Source organism: Patiria miniata, unplaced genomic scaffold (genome assembly GCF_015706575.1).
Source record: "Patiria miniata isolate m_02_andy unplaced genomic scaffold, ASM1570657v1 HiC_scaffold_30, whole genome shotgun sequence".
In the NCBI taxonomy this organism is placed as follows: Eukaryota; Metazoa; Echinodermata; class Asteroidea; order Valvatida; family Asterinidae; genus Patiria; species Patiria miniata.
Window position 1 is genome coordinate 134,092 of NW_024037070.1, and position 17,479 is coordinate 151,570.

General features: G+C 40.1%; 1 protein-coding gene across 4 annotated transcripts in view; it reads right to left on the minus strand.

Moving 5' to 3' along the window:
- Positions 1-310: 310 nt before the first annotated feature.
- The window catches only part of LOC119739383 (prostaglandin E2 receptor EP4 subtype-like), a 28,371-nt gene continuing 11,202 nt past the window's right edge, over positions 311-17,479 (minus strand). For 2 of the 4 annotated variants that reach the window (XM_038214315.1, XM_038214317.1), the window contains 3 exons: positions 4,208-6,076; positions 3,503-3,978; positions 311-2,789 (listed from right to left, as the gene is read on the minus strand). In XM_038214315.1, coding sequence (XP_038070243.1) covers positions 2,549-2,789; positions 3,503-3,978; positions 4,208-5,065 — 1,575 coding nt within the window. In that variant the 5' untranslated portion in view covers positions 5,066-6,076 and the 3' untranslated portion in view covers positions 311-2,548. Of the gene's footprint in view, positions 2,790-3,502; positions 3,979-4,207; positions 6,077-9,820; positions 10,168-17,479 lie in introns of those variants that run through there. The other 2 variants (XM_038214316.1, XM_038214318.1) reach the window with 2 other exon arrangements.

Genomic DNA, 17,479 nt, shown 5'->3' on the forward strand with positions numbered 1-17,479 from the left:
CCCTACTTCTGGTGAATATGCATTGTGCTGTGCTCCTGGTTTTGAAGTCTATGATGTAATGGCGGAGGATGCTTCTGAAATAGGCAGATGGAGGTTGGTTGCAGCGCACGTTGTCTCTATAGCGGATGATCAACAAAACTGAGGCGGCAACTAAGTCTCAAAATCTTGGAGGGCAAATTGTCACCTTGTTCCCCGTTCAGCCACATGCTACATACGCAACAGTAGCCCTGAGAATTCCTATCCCTGCTGATGAGTAGGTTTACAAAGTAACAATTAAACGACAACTGACAAATGCAATATCGATTCCCCATTCTTTTAACAAATAACCTTTATTCTCACTCCCAGTTCCCCAAAATTATCTCAGAATTTAACACCTTTAATATACAATAACATACTTACATCATACAAACATCACAATGTTATGTTTTCTAATCTACCTCAGTGTTCGAAATGTTATCGACTACTCGACAGATTTCAAATACATTCCAGATCCCTAACATTTGGTATTAATATTAAAATGAGAACAAATACAGACGGGTAAAATAGTTTCATTTGGGGGGATCGTCACAAATCCCAGAAAGAATGCTATAGGAAGTCGTCAACAACAACTAAATTTGACTTCTATTGGAAACGTTGTTTAGGTGAAAATTCACGACTTTCATCTTTGATAGTTTCTGAATGCACGTAGTAGGCCTATAGGAAAAGATGGCCATCACTGTGCTGATGTTATAAGTATTAATTACAAAAAATAATGAGTATCAAGTTCCCTCACCTTATAAAAATATGAATGAAATAATCCATAAAAACAGACGTAAATTTTAATTTCACTTTACACCTATACATGCACATACATGATTTTCAATCCAAAACTACAATTATTACAAACGCCATGTCCACATTTCCCAAATAAAGAATTCATTCAGCATATTAATTTGATTAAACGCGAATCACAGATTGATCAATTATCAGCATAATAATGATTGTATTATACAAAATATGCAAATCGAATACTAATTGTATACGGATAGCAAAAATTACTTTCAGCAAATAAAAGTTATTCGGAAAAAACTCGTAGACAAGGCTACGATAAAGGGCTCAGGTTCTTGAGAAGGAGGGGGGGGGGGGGGGGGGGGGGGGGGGGGGCTAACCCAGGCATCACATTGATACGGAGACAGCATTACCAGCATGCCAATCTCCTACTTGTAATGATGTCTCAAGAAGCGATGTCGCAAGCTGTGACACGAGAGGGCGTGCTTTGCCTTCTCGATCAGCAACGACGCTACAGTAAACACAAAAACTTAATGTTCTTATGTGTGAGCACTATAAAAGCCATTCTGTTTGTTTACTAGATCCTTTTTTGAAACACTACATACGTCTGACCGATTTATCGGTCACTGCATATACACTACTAACATTCCATTTTATCGTCTTTAATACAATCAATAAAAAACCATTAACATCTTTCTTGCATGAAAACATCTTCACAAAATAACCTGTTGCAGTAAGTAGTGTGACTACTGTGAGCCATTCAAACTGATGAATATTATATCACCAAAACGCTCGCGCGTTATATAAAAAAACAATATCGTGGAATCAATATTTTGTTTTAACTTGGAAAAATAATTTTAACATTAAAGCAACAATACGCTTACGTTTCGCACTCTCTGATTCTACAAGATCAATCTTTAACGATTAAAACTAGGTGCATATTTCTCTAATAAATTTATGACTGTAGGTAGCAGTGCATTGTGGGAGTATTTTGTGGTGCGAGAAACTGGACGAGTGAACAGACAGGTTGTCCGTAGAAGGGTCCATTACTGTTATCTGTCTTGACCTAAGAGCCTCAACGAGTACTATTATACAAGGAGGCGTTAGTTAGCTATGGTGGTGGTTGTGTTTTTGTAATTACTTTGCGAATTATACCAGAAATATAAGTTATTTTAAAATCATAATTGTATAAAATGGAGCACCAAACTGTGGAAGTCTCGTGGTATTGCTGCTTATGTCAAGATAGTAAGATACCAGCAGCCTTATGGCGAGAATCTCAAGAGACACGTAATGTAAAAATCGTTGGGAAGTGTCCCAGTTGTATATAACTTCATGATATTGTAATTATAAAGCGTTTCGCTCATATCGAAAGCGCCCTCTTAGGTAGATATACTTTTTTCATCTCTCGATATTGCGATCCGTGCTTAGATATTTGATTCTAAGTTACCGAATGAACAGGATGTTGCCAACTCTGTTCGTTTTTGGACCTGACTATGCATGAATACACATAGTATACAGTCATGATAGTTGCTAGGTATAATACAGCGCCCCCTATAGGGAGATGATGTTCAGGTTTAATTCATTTTAAACCGCTGACATTGCGTTGACGTGACGCGTCTTGGTCAGATAGTGGATTCTTTCCAATGTACATGTACATGAACTACCCTTGTAATTTACGAGCTCCGTATGATCAAGACTGTATGCACAGGGAGATTTAGCTCCTCCGTGACTGCTGATACAGCGCCCTCTATAGGCATAGTTAGATGAATTTTTTTTAATGTCAGATAGTTGATTCTTTACCGAATGTACAGGCCTTAGCCAACTCTGCATGATCGTCTATTGACACATTTTCACGTGAATCCTCATCCATCATCCGCATGAGGGCGTGGTACTCCACCCGAGTCATGCTTCCATCTGAACAGTGATGGTTCATGTGCATGTGATCGGTCAGGTGATAGGTGGGACCATCTGTCACCTGACCTCGCATTGGGTGGTTGTACACGGCCAATTTGCTGTTGCTGCTGCAAGAGAATGGAAAGGACTTGATGGTCAATTGGTGAATTCATTCAGAAGTGACAGATGAAAGTTAGGAGGGAAGTGCTTTGTAAACTATGCATGTTTGTTTATTTTTTCGTGTGAACTCCATGGATATTGATGTGATGCTTGTAGTTACAACCACGCTACACATTTTCAAGCGTGCCCATTTCGAAGTTGGGTGCACATTCATCATTCGGCAAAAGTACAAAGCACGTAAAGATGTTCAGAAGAAATAACTATTAACAAAATACAGACTTGCCAAATACTGAGTAAGTTATATGACTTGGATCCTGTCTCAAATTGCAACAGTGGCTTCGAGATGAATTAAAAACATTGCGGCAGTCCTTTCTATGAAGTGTTCACATTCATCCCACACTGTTAAGAATGTGCCTAGAAACAAAAGTTCACTTTGTAGAAGAAAATTCAATTTGTTACCATTCAGCTGGAACATAATAGACGAGTGACTTGTGCATTACGTTTTCGGATATTTGGACGTTAACATCTTGGGCAATAAACACGTATCTTGCATTCATCAGGATGCAGTCATAACGTGAGTGATCAGCATTAGTCAAAGCAAATTACAATTTACATTGGGCATGCCACTTCAGAACACATTACAAGTACCTTACTGTAATACAATAACGTGTCGGCAAGATTGCGTTGTTTGTAAACATCACGCTACGCCTATCTGACCTACCTTGGATTTGAATTGGGAGACTCGATCAGTGGTTTCCATGACTGCAGTTTTACTGCCTGTCCTGTCTTAGATCTCTGCTGTTGATTCTTCCGAGCCACATTCCTGATTGTCAGGATTTCCATTGTAGAACCATCTTCAGTTACCGTCTTGTACCCAGTACTTCCTTCCAAGTTGTTGGGCTGCAAATTGTTGTTAGCACCGCGCGTCTCACCCGCACCATTGTCGCCAGCCTCAGACCCAACGTGGTTATGATTCCTAGCTTGTTCAGGAGGATGACAATGGTAATTCACATATCTCCCATCGATGTTTGGAAGATGTTTAGAGAAGCAACAAGGAAGGAATCGTTGCCACAGCCTCTGATGTAGTAGCATGTAAATCCACGGGGCACTGGCTGGGAAACATTCAGCGAATCCCATGGCTCGAAAAGTAGCGAAATGGTCCTCTTCAAAGCCCGCAACATTCAGGATTATCCTCATCTTTTTTTGGAGAAAGGAAAACAAACAATTAACAAGAATCAAGAAATTACTACAAAGAAGTGAGATGAAGCTCTATATTCAAAGCTCTACATGTATATGCGAAGCTCTACATGAAAGCACTAGTTTGAGCAATCTGATGTGCTCTTGGTAATTCAGCGATCTTCCTTGCGGTTTGAGTAAACAGACTTTTTAATTGCATGTCAAATTGAATGGAATTGTTCTGACTCACCACAACAGGAGCAACGCAGATCAGAACCGAGCTTGCAAACATGACGTAGTGGAAAGTGAGCCACGGTGATGCGCTCCCAGGAACCACTGAACTCCGTCGGGTCCTCCTCACTGACAAGCGCCTGATTGTCGTCCCTGTTACTTCAACTACTCCTCCCTCAGATTGTTTTGGCACCAAACGTAGCAGTTTCATTATGGAGTACCCTACGACGGACAGTAGACACGAGAACACGAGGAGTAGGATTCCAGAGAGTTCAGCAGCTAGGATGCTGGTGTACAACTTCCCAACAGTTTGTTGATGGCGCCAATTGACAAAACACCATGTGCCTGGGTAGTGTTGAACCATCTCACCAAATCCCACGATGGGCATGAAAGCGGTAAAAACTGCAAACACCCAGACCAGAAAGATTAGATATGGAATCTTTCTTCTCTCTACTCGTTTAGCGTGCAGCGCGGGCTTACAGACGGCTAGGAAGCGTTCAAATCCCATGCAGCCGACTAACAGCGATGTAGACATACCGAAACTCAGCGTGGACAACCCTTGAAAGTTACAGGTGTGCAGGCCACCAATCCAGCGCAAACCATTGAAATAAGCGGCTACAATGAGTGGGTACACGGCTAAGTAACCCACCACGTTAGTCCACAGGAGACCTTTCATCAGGCCATAGAATGGAAGGTTGCGATGGGCAGGACAGGAGCAATGGTACACACCAAGAGCTATGATGTTACCAAATAACCCCGTACCCATCATGGTAATAGGGGTCATGACAGTAACACTTGGTGTCAGGGCGATCATACTCGTCATATTGTCCGAGTTGCCCATCATGACACCTGTCTGGGGTGTATTTACTTCAACCATCAGGCCACAGTATCTATACACCTGAGTCTGGAAAGTACGCCAGTGACGTCACGATTATTTGCTGAAACGTTTATGGTGTCTTACGACAACTGCGTTTCTCATTTGTCTATCACTGCAGAGTGTGACGGTAGTTTTCTATTTCGATGCATGGAATGCTGAATTTCAGCAATTCTGCGTGTTCAGCACTCATCAGTATATCATCGAGAGCTCGAAGGTTAATAGGCCGGTGATGTGAGCAGCCATACTAGCAGACGACACATCGGGAAACACAAATTGCACTTAAATTTCAACTTCAACAAGCAGATCGTTGTTCTCGCCTTACTCTGCAATAAACCTACAGCAGATCAACCGCACTTTCCGTAATTATTCCGTAAATCAAACACGAGTTGAGGTTTCCAGGCAAAACGAATCACAAGCTGTTAATTTTCAGGGGGAAAATCATCCCGATCGTCCAAAACCATTACACTATGACGACGCAAACTGAAACATATCACCTCCTTCCTTTCGAATGCTTTTGTTAAAGGTGGTTTTATTACAATCAACATTTTATCATCGCCATTTTATTATTTATTGCATGTACTCTCCAGTTATCATTCAAATCGCATGTATCTACTGGCGGCGCTGAAACTTGAAGTATCGGAGGCTGTCAGCTGATGTCCCTCTTCTACTAATTAGTCACGGTTGGCATGCACGTGGACACTTCTCACACGACTCCATTAAAAATTAACCACAATTCTACGGGCTGGAAAAATCCTTGTCCAAATTGCTTGTTCCCGCTGAAAAAATGTTCTTTGAAACCGAATACGTCTGGCGCGGGCAGCACTCTTCTTCAAATCACGGTGAAGGAATGTTTGTTCTGGGATCGGGAAGGTAAGTGGACCGCACGTTAAGAATAACTCTGAGTTTATTCTTGTCGCTGGCTTCGATGAGGAGTCTGTAGTCTCCAACGTCTTACTACTCATTCAGCAAAAAGCACTTCATGTACTCCTTGGACTGAGCGAGGGTAAACTCCTGCAAAGGGAAAGAAAGGAGAGAAAAGATTTCCGTGAATGAAGCAGACATATTTGATTTATAATGAAAAGCGGTCAAGAGTTAAATGGCGCGAGACTCAACGTGCAGTCCCAACCTATCGTCACACAACCAAACCAACTCTTCATGTTGAACCGTTGGTTTTCAGTGAATAAAACCTCCCACTCCGCCAAAATGTTATGAAACGTCTCTACAATATTTTAGATTACTAGGACTGGCGACCCACCATGTTCTATGATGATGTAGGACTTGACCCACATCTGTCACAAACGCTATACCTGACTTTACCATCAGAGAAAATCAAATAAAAAGGGGTCCAGTGGCTTACAACGAAAGGCAATTAAAGGAGCGATATCTCTCAACGCATTTGTTTTTCTAATTAGTATTTCGTAACCAACTTCAGAAATTACTGGACGTGAACAGTTTTCAAACACCCGACACAATTTTGAACAATTGATGAAATAGAAATATGATTAATTCACCCTTCTGAGGCAGGAAAACAAAATCTTCGTTAAAAGAACAACTTTTCGAAAAAGGCCAAAGTATTTCTATTCAAAGGCCATTTTTGGACCTAGTGGAGCACTCTAAAGCGGCGTCACTTGGAGGTGCGATGACATTTTTAGTACTTTTATTTATAAAAAGTACCCATTTTTTAACTAAAAATTATACGACTTAAAAACGTTCTACCGTAATAATATTAAATGATACTTATAGGTTTGCATGGCGATCATGAACAAAGTTGGGAGCTTTGCGATAAAACCATGTGAATATTATCTCCATTGAGTGTGTCGTTCTGAGAAGATCCGGTTGTTTTATCTCGACGTTTCAAACAGTGTGCTCTGTTCGTCATCAGGAGACTTTCCTGATGACGAACAGAGCACACTGTTTGAAACGTCGAGTTAAAACAACTTGTTCTTCTCACAACACATATTCACATGGTTTTATCGCAAAGCTTCCATACTTTATTAGAATAGTATAAAATTAAAGAATCAATTTTGTTGAGCATCTCCTTGAAAACAATATAGGAGCTAGACTTAAAAAAGAGAGCCGGCCAAAAAATGATTTCTTCCACTTTTTTTGTGTGTAACCCGGCAAGTCAATGACATCGGCAATGTTGGCGGGAGAATAGGGCGGGAATCCTGCCCGCGGCATATTGTGCTGTCTGCTACGACGGGACGTCCTGAGTCGTAGGAAAATAACATCCTTAGTGAAGGGTGCGGGCCTTTGAACCAAACGATGTCTTCGGGAGTTTTCAGTGAAAACAACTTTTTTTTACCGCAGGGCTATGGTGTGTGAGTTTATAAAGTGTACACAAGGTAATTAGCTGACGCACGGCAACAATTGTTATATATTATTCGTCTCAACAGCTCAAAAGAGACTCAATTCACTCAATCGATATTGCAAAAGCATTCATCTTTGACAGAAATTTACACTAATTCAAATGGCCGACCACTAGAAAGACGATACAGTTATTACGCGATACTAAATCTTAGTTCAGAGTCTCCTCCGCAATTGGATCCTGCTCTTGATGAAACGCTAGTTGTTTGTATTTTCCCATCTGTTAGCTACAGAACAGGTATTACAAACGGTGGTAATCCTCCTCCTGAACTATATCGAAACGATATATTGTATCAATGCTGACAATTAACGGTACCTGGATAACATAATTTTAATGACTTTTAATTTATAATCTGTTCTGCAAAAATGAGTCTGTTGTTGCAAAACTCACATTTTGAGTTTAACTATATACATTAATGAAATGGGAATGAAATAAGCTTTCATTTGGTAAATCATGGACATCTCTAGGATGTTTGGTTGCATTGTTGTACTTGTTTCATTCTGTAATTTTTTTTATCACGCTAGAAAAGTCTCAATGGGGAAAAATGGTGTGAAAAATGACAAATATACTGCAACTAACCAGGAAAACACCAACAATCCTAATTTCGAAACTCTTTTTCAAACATTAGTTATATTTCCCTGTAAGACATTTCAACTAAAACTATCAAAACAACCAAAATCAAAAACTTAAAAAAAAAAATCAAATTTGAATTGTATCCATTTCAAAATGGCGAAAGCTTGAATTCAAATTATGCGACATCAGAATAATTTCAAGTTGCAGAGCGAGTCACTAATGTATATATTTGCAGTTGAGCTAATCAGGCAGTGAATATTAATAGCAACCCCGCTGCTGTGTGGTATTTCATCAATGACCTCCCAAGCGAGCGCCAATAAACTCGATACACTCCATTCTCCAAAACAATCTAAATGCAAATTAGAAGGGTTAGTGTAACTGATGTGTTCTATTGTTGACAGTTGCGATTTGTTGATGGTTCTGCTATTACTGGAAGCTGTTAAAAAACAATTGTGATTTCCCTTTCGAATACTTGAAAGAAATCTCTAATACTGTTGGAAACGCTGTCGGAGAGTTGTACAAGTATCAAATCTGGCCGGTAGGAAACGTTCGCTTGATTGAAAATCGTTTCATATGAGAGTTTAGGCCTGCCGTTATCTGGTTAAAATGTTGAGGGACAAAAAGACTGTGAGAGGAAGTTCATGGAAACGTGTTTGACTGATTGAATGTGTAACTGATCAATAAGTGACTGGTTTATTGACTAATCGACTGAAGACTGGTTGAGTGACTGACTGAATGAATGGATGACTTACCAATTGAACGATGACTGACAAATAATGGACCAGTGAAAGTAAATTCTCTTCGTATATTTCCAGAGTCTTTCTGCGACCATCATGGCTGCCCCAAGCTATAGACATTTCACCTGTGAACTCCACATGATAATGGAACGAGCTAAAATACAGCTGCCCCAAACAACCTGCTCAAACGGGCGTTTCAAATTGAAATCGATTTCCCAAAACAAACGTTACCTCGGTGTGAATATTTATGAAGAGCCAATGCCTCGGGGTGCGAATAACGAAGTAGCGTTTGGACTCCATGATAAAGCTTAAAAATGAAGTCAGTGAATTTATGATGTATATGTGTTAAACTTCGCAAAGGTAACTGAAGGATTTTCTTCAGTATGTTGTGGTGTTTGTAAATAAAAATGCAACACAATGCAGCGTGATAACATTCTTTAAAATTGTGATGGTCTAGGAAAGAGGCCGCCTTTCTCTAATACTGTTTCTGAGCAGTTATACATTTTTTGGATCACTCGGTCTGCATGATTTATTCAAGCTAATTACCCAATGGCAAATCGTTCAATCTAAAAAATAATTTGATTTCAGAACCATCCCTACTGGAGCATAATTATCCTCAGTCACAGTGACACGTTGTATATACATGTACACTCCACTCGGTCACGAACACAGTTGAGCCAATAAATATCCACATCACTCCAGTAAATAGCTTTCAAGTAAAGTGGAACCAGGTTTCAACAATATTCAGTTGAACAACAAATGTAATGTGTCATTCTTTGCTGTCTGCTACTAAAAGAGACACTCACCCGTGTGTAAACAGTTCAAATTAAGAAACGACATTGGGCACAAGCGTGTTTATACTTGTCTGAAAACCCTATAACATCATGTAACTTGTTGTTTCAAGTAATACTCAAAGCTCACATTCAGGTATTTTACAAAAAATGTTACTATGCTTTGGTGACTTCTACGTAATGTTATACCGACAAGCGTGAGATGTTCAGGGCAAAAAAAGAAAAGCAAAGAAACAACAAAACGATGAGATAAGCGTAATTCGGACATGTCATGTTAGTAAGTTACCGAGGTACAGCACCATTTTGTCGATACCACCCGCAGTCATGTTGTTGTCCACAGGATTGATGATAATACTGGTTCGTTTGCGAGCCGTCTCAGCAATAAATACCGTATACAATGCCGCAACAGGGACACCAAATCTGTATCGTAGACTTCTTCAGATCCAGCCGATTTCAAGCACAAAGACGGACAATTAAATTGAATTCCAATTAATTAATTACTGGAGTGTCTGAGCAGCAATTACTGTTGACAAATTATAAAACACGATGAGGCAATGTGTTCATGTTACACTGGGCCAGCACCAAGCGATCAATATCTGCCCGCTGCATGTTCCAAACGGTCGAGGTGTGTTCCCTTTCAATTTTCTCTTTTCTAACGTGGACTTTAAAACTTGCAATCAATAACTGGACAAACAGTCTAGAATAGACGTGAGTAGTATAGTAACTCCCATTGTTGGCCTCATACACGGTATAGATGGTTACAGATACACCTGTACCCGCAGTTAATTTTAAATCCGTCACAAATCAACTCTGAATGCTCATTGGCTAATATTCCACATGGTATAAAACGCGGTTTTCCCAGTGTGTAAGATCCTCGCAATAAGTAACAGGCAGGTTGCAGATTATGGAGACATATAATAAACACGTGTGGTTGAAAGTGAATTAGCTCTTGTGATGTATAGCCAGTGAATGTTCGACAAGACTATGACGTAGAGAATAACAAACCCAATCCGCATAGAGGGATTTGAACCGCGATCTTCAGCGGTGTAAGAAGGAAGGACAACCTGTCGTCCTAAGGTTACCGAATGACACGTATTACACGGTAACTCACAAACATCTGCCGCTTTGATACTGTGCAATCATCTATGACATTAGCCTCAACACACGGCTAAACCACCAAATTAATTTCGAACTCAGAAAGGCTTGAGTTCATCGTTCATTTCCATATTGTCTCTCAGTGAATAATTAGTCGGAGCTGGCGACACTCATCGGTTTGTTTTTGCGGTATCTATTTCTAGAATATCTTTACGAAGAGAATTGACAGGCGAATTTTTGACGTATCGGAATACGTTCTCCATGGAATCCGAGCGAATTACATCATATCCCCACCGGACAAATATTATAAGACACTATAAACCAATTCTTTAGAATGCATGTCGACAAATTCAAACATTTCCAACGACTCAGCTCAGTATGGACCAACAAATGCTCGACATGTGATGATGATGATAACGTCGACTATCACGATTAAATCTCAACATTTCGTTCTTACAGTTTTAATAAGTATGTTTGATTCTGGGAACTCTTTATCTTTTTTTATTTGATACACGATAGCCTCGTTTAACTTTGGAAAGCAACACATTTTTAGGGGGCATTGTAGATGTCTACATCTTGAATATCTGTCTGCACTCATTGCGGCATCCCTTGTCATAATTATAACAATGCGTTGAAATTGTGAAGTCTACCTGCTATGGCAAAGTCTAATTCACGTGGACAAATCAAGTCAGCTTCGAATTGGAACACTATCCGGGAGTAATAATATCGTGGCCCGTGACTGTCGATTTTTTTTTTGGGGGGGGGGGGGCTTTTGAGATGTAAAAATGGCAAAATGCCAGACGCGACTTCTGATAATTGCACGCATTGTAATGCCAAGATATAAACTGTTTACCCTTTTTTGAATACCATATGGAAAAGAAAGGAATTTAAAGTACCTGACATTTTTTTTCTGATAGAAAAGTCTCATATTTTTCCGGTCAGCTTTTATGAATAGACTACTTATACCACACACCATTCTGATAGAAATAAAAGATCACGAGGAAATGTACCATCATCGGTCAGGCTATTTTATGCATCAAAGGTCCTCAGGAAGAGAATCTGAAAAAAACTGTAACTGTGTGCATTATAGAAATGCATAAATTGACCTGGAAAAGTTTCACTTATTATGTCGGAGAGGAGCGCAGTGTAGAGGCATAAGCGTCCGCTGTCCATCGAATCTAATCAAGCCATTCATCTTAAGGTTGATGGTAACACTGAAGGGCCCGAAAACATGTCAGCTACGACCATGAAGCTATTGAGGCTGGGGGCGTTTTTAAGCAACGAAGCTTCTATGGAACGAGGATAAAAATGAACGGGTACCTGTGGAGCCTTGGCTTATGTACAATGGTGACTGTCGATATGTCTTCTGGAAACACGACAGAGATGGCTAATATCCACATCTTCATTCGTGTAGCGATCTGTACGACCCAGTGTTTTTTTTTTGTCTAGTGTCACTTACAATAATCGTTAACACACACAGATATTTGAATATGTATACGTTTAATGGCGGCTGATTGGTATAAACAGGTTAATACCAACGTGAAGTATTGGAAACCCTGCTCACTGAAGTGAGGTATCCCGTAACATTCATGCGAATTTTGTAATAACAGAAACACAATACGTTACTGCGAGGTTGAATTGTGTGGCATTGAGAATTATTCAATGTGCCCTATCAAACGAAATATGAAAATCAAATAAAAATCAAGTGAAAAGAGTTATGGTAACAACCCCCAGAACCTTAAAGAGATAACTGCCCAAACAAAACTTTAATAAAAGGCATAGGGTCTAAGAATGACACTTTATAATATATAGCTCTATTTGTTGTTTACCGAAAGGCCAGGCTGTTTCATTGACGTAAAATGTATCAATTTATTACGATATGACAGAGTCAGCACCGCGTATACAGCTCAATCTGCCCCAGGCTATACAGCCGTGCTTTACATGAGCTGTACGTGATGTTACCGTGCAACCGACAAATTCGCGTCTAATACCAACGATTCCTCTTTGCCAATAATTTCAGCTTAATCCATACTGTCCTTTTGACCCGAGGACATGTTTTTTCTGTCTTCCTTTAACGATCTACTTCGGCAATAATACGCAGTTCATGTAATTCTGCTTTCGGAGCTATCGATAGCTTGCTACTGTGACGTCAATTATAGAACGTGGTGAGGTATCGTAGTTTAGTAATCTAATTAGCAAACTAAACTGCGTTGATTGTTTATTTCTTGCTTGGTTTGTCTTGAAACATTTTTTGCAAAGATTCGGTTCTCCGATCTTCATTGCCTGATTTTTGTCATTTCTCTTTATAAATATAGATATTGAAACAACTAACGCGTATAATACAATCCATTTCGATAATTCAACGTGGCACAAAATGATCAGATAAACCATCAAGATATATTTTTACATCTAATTTCTAGTGTTTTTAGTGTATCAACAATCTTCATATAAATATTACAGTTACTCATACCCAAAGCAAAAACAGCGGCATCCATGTCAAACCGGCCTCCATTTATAATCACCATGCATATTGTCAGAGCACAGCGTTCAATTAACTTGCAAAACAGTCGAGAATAGCACAAGCGTCGACAATACAACTGAAACCGATGACTTCATTATAATGCGACATGCGTGCCTTGGACTTCAGATTCTTGCCATTTTGAACCCTTCCAAGTACGGAAGGGAGTCGCACTCTCGGCACAAGGCTATTACATGCTCTGTCTCGAGGGAACGAGCGCTATGCTGAAAGCTTTAATTTGATAGACGGGATGGCTCTGGCTTCTATTTCATTATGTCAGAGACGATCTGGAATCATGAATTCTACTGACATCAACATTCCCGCAAGATCTCGAGTAAAAGAATTATATGACGTCCACCGAGCCACCTTTTGCCAATTTCCTTAATTTAGTGACGCAGAAAGGTATAGTTGCGAGACCTTATAACATACAAAAACAAATAACGGTCTATATTTATGTGAATCGCAGCTTTATATAAGTGACAAATATATGTTACACAGCTAAGAGACAAGGTTATTAACTGCATATTCAACCATCCTCGTCATCTTATCGCCTTGTTACATGTAGGGACTTTTCAGAACCCTGTTTGCTGTATGGGATGTCGTTAAAATTTGCATCGGAATTTTTAATTACATCTACTACTGTATATATTAGCACTATATTGTAAAATGGATGGGATGTTCACCGTGGAAGTGCCATATAGAAATCCTCGTTGTCATGGGATTAAACATTTCCTTATTAGGTATTCACTTGGAGAGGAGATAGCAGGGCTAAACCCTGGGGACGAGGCTGCAATACTGACACTGGCAATCATACATAATAGCAGCCAATATTCCAGCACCATAATAGAAATGCATGACATGCGCATAAGCAATGACTGTGTCCTGCATCTCTAGATGCCACGTATAAGGTTGTCACATCATGCAACGCTTTAAATAAAAATAATATGGTTATTATGGTTGACCATGGTTGTCCATGTTTAGGCCATATATGAACCCATAAGAACAAATTTCTTTTCATGGCATTGTGGTAATTATGAAGATCAATTTCAACAAAATGATTACAAACGTTGACAATGGACGACTTGGGTGCTTTTTTGCTCTTAGGGATGTTGCGTCTCATATTTCAGTCAGCACGATCGTCTTTGAGCAATATCACCTGCCAGGTGTTAAGGCAGTCTATGACACCTCCAATCCCTCAAGGAAGATGATTACACGGAGATTCTGCTATAACACAAGACGTGCTACAACTGTGGCAATCGTGATCAGAACAGAAAAGAAGATGACTCTTTGTGAAGACAGTAGACGAAACCCATGGTGAAGTGTCAGCATAGATATCCACGCAATACACAAAATCAAACCAACATATAACACAAGTCAAAACAAAACAATACCTATAAACTCCGATTAATAGGTAAAATGAAACTTCAATGTTGTCATCTTCGAAATCATTCTACATCAGTTACAAAGGTCAACATATGACTCAGCTTCAACGGCTATCAGTAAATACAACCAAATCAAAAACTTTGAACAATGAAATAACTTACTCTGAGTTCTTGGCAAGCCATCTCATAAAACTGGTCATGGTTGTGGATGTAAGAATCAATGACTATCCGGGAATGTATAGTATCAATAATTCCTGATTCCGTCAACATGTTTACGGTCACTCATGTTTCGCAAAGAGCAAATAATGAGATGCTGCAATGCATACGCTTTGTCTGTAAAGAAATCACTCCTTTCTACTCGCATTACAATGCATCCTCCATCTACGAGGTTTGGTCTCCCATATAGTGTTTGTTGGCGTGCTACATCCACGATAATTGTGTCATCGGCAAACGTGACTAGAATGCGAACGCGCGCTCTATCGCTACCGTAATGCCAGCACGAGGCACACAGAGAGAGTGACACCATTACACCTTGTCTTTGCGTTCGAGAAGGTTTGTTCATATATTGAGGTGTGAAGGAGGCAGTGTATACGGTTACGCAGTGACGCAATAATCAAGATGTGGTCAGAAAAACGGTCTTCAAAGTTACAAGCTCAACTGGTGGTATCGCTAAAGTGACATTAGATTGACCTAAATTGCAACCCACGATATCCCCGATTAACAACGACCACTTCGACTTGCAGTTGTCGACAGAGAATAGAAACCTCAAATAATTATGGGTGACTGACACACATGGGCGTAGCGAGGAAAAGCCACAAAAAAAAGAAGAAGAAGAAAAAAAAAAAGAGAAAAAAGAAAAAAGAAAAAGAGGCGCGAAGACAAAGTGGTGTAAATTTAATTAGTTGGGGGGGGGGGGGGTGCAAAATGTCCCTGCCCCCCTCTAAAACTGATAAATCGAGAATATGTTGAGAAATGCAAGCATTTTTGGCAAAAAATTTTGTGCCCCCTCTAGAAAAAATCCTGGCGACGCCCATGCTGACACACTTTAGGCACAGTTCCTTCGACAAGAAAAACTAACATAGTTGGTAGCCAAATCGGTTACTGATCACAGCAAACACAAGGGTGTTAAATTTAACACCAGTGGTATCTGTAAAGGACCACTGGTGTAAACTTATCTACACCAGTGGTCCTATATACATTTGTAAACACCAAAGGTGTAACATTTACATCATGGTTTTGGCAGTGATCTAGCATGGCCATATGAGGTTGTCACGCCGGCTCCCCCCCCCAGTTTTCCCTTTTCATATGCGAGTCCCAACCACGTGTTCACCGAAGATGCAAGACTGCACGCCTCTAAGGCACATTACCAAATGTCCTGAAGTACGAAGAAGATGTGCAGCTGATGATTATTCCGCACAGATGGCAACGAAGAAATCTATAAATTCGATCTGAGAGGTTATTAAGATGAACATTCGTGGAATCTCGGTGAGTCTGGTTCCTATCATGAATACTATTCATAATATAGTCCAGAGTGACAGGACAACTGACGATTCTGCGTTAATTGCCTACGTCTGCACCCCTCAAGGACAAGAACGCGTATCACACCAAAGCTCCATGATCATACGAAGAAAATGGGGAAGAGTTGGATGCAACAAAATAAGAAGAATGGTAACCACATGCTGGCTTAGACATCGACTCAGAACGTATTATGCCAGATAGAAAAATACACATACCTATGGAACAGGGAACCTCGAGAAGTTGATTAGGTCTAAAATCTTCAAGTACCAGTCCCTCCCCCGAGAGCGTTGCCGTCTGGTCGGGTTTTCAAGGGCAAAGCTTGTTAGAAGGTCGCCAGTAGCTTAGCCTCGTAAGGATGTGACTTAGGGAGTTGAGGGTCGTTCAACATTTGGTCAAGAATACAGACATAGTTTGGCAGAGGGTAGAACACGATGCATTAGATAGTATAATAAACTTACTGAATTCCACAACTTCAAGACGGAATGATTGTTTTTAATATGTAAAAGTCGACGATTTCTATGTAGGGATTGTGTAACTGTTTCTCATGTTTTGGAATGTTTCTACCTATGTACCTAGCAATACCCAGTTTGATGTCAAGGGCGAAATTTATATTTCATCGTAAAAATCCTTAGGCCTATTTTAATTTTACTGTCTTAATGCAGAAAGAGATGTTATGACGTTGGACGTTCTCCAGCCTTTACCTTCAGATCATCTTTGCTTCTTTCATGCGCCCGGAGTGACATAAATACGACGAATAATAAGACAGCAGTTTCATGATTTGTGGCGATTGAAACTCTGGCGTTTAGGGATCAGCGCAATGCCTCTTGTTAGTCAGTCTTCGGTTTGTTTGGACTGTGACTGCAAATCACTTTTGGGAAGGGAAAGGTTCAGATAAAGTAGCGTTGCAAAGGGGTCAATAGTTACTTGCGCCGTGCTGTTGGCTGTCGCTAGTAAGCGTGGCCTTACCCAAAGCACTATCGATAATTACCGTCATCAGCCAAATACTCATTCGCTTTGTTGAAACTGTGCAATTATACGAGATGAAGAAACAATTTCTTGCCTTTCACGCTGCTCTTATATTCACTCGGGGCTATTCAAAGGTGATCAGATCTCTTTGTTATTGGGAGCTACACATTATTTGTGTAAGAGCATATTTAAAGTACATATAATGTTTGCCTTTGCGGTTAGTGATTTGAACATAACTTAATGAGACATATTCACAGTGTCCGTACAACTTGTGGATGCTTGGCATGTCCAGGACGAATCATCGCACTCGCTCCTCGAGCGGAAACTATGCGTTTTGAGACGGAGGCAAAATTTCATTGACCGATGGCGCACAGCAGGTGTAAGTTTCGCTGCGTCATTCCTCGATATGCGCAAAGATTGTTGGGGAAAAATAGCATCGCAGGTCAGTGAACCTCAGCTGGTATTC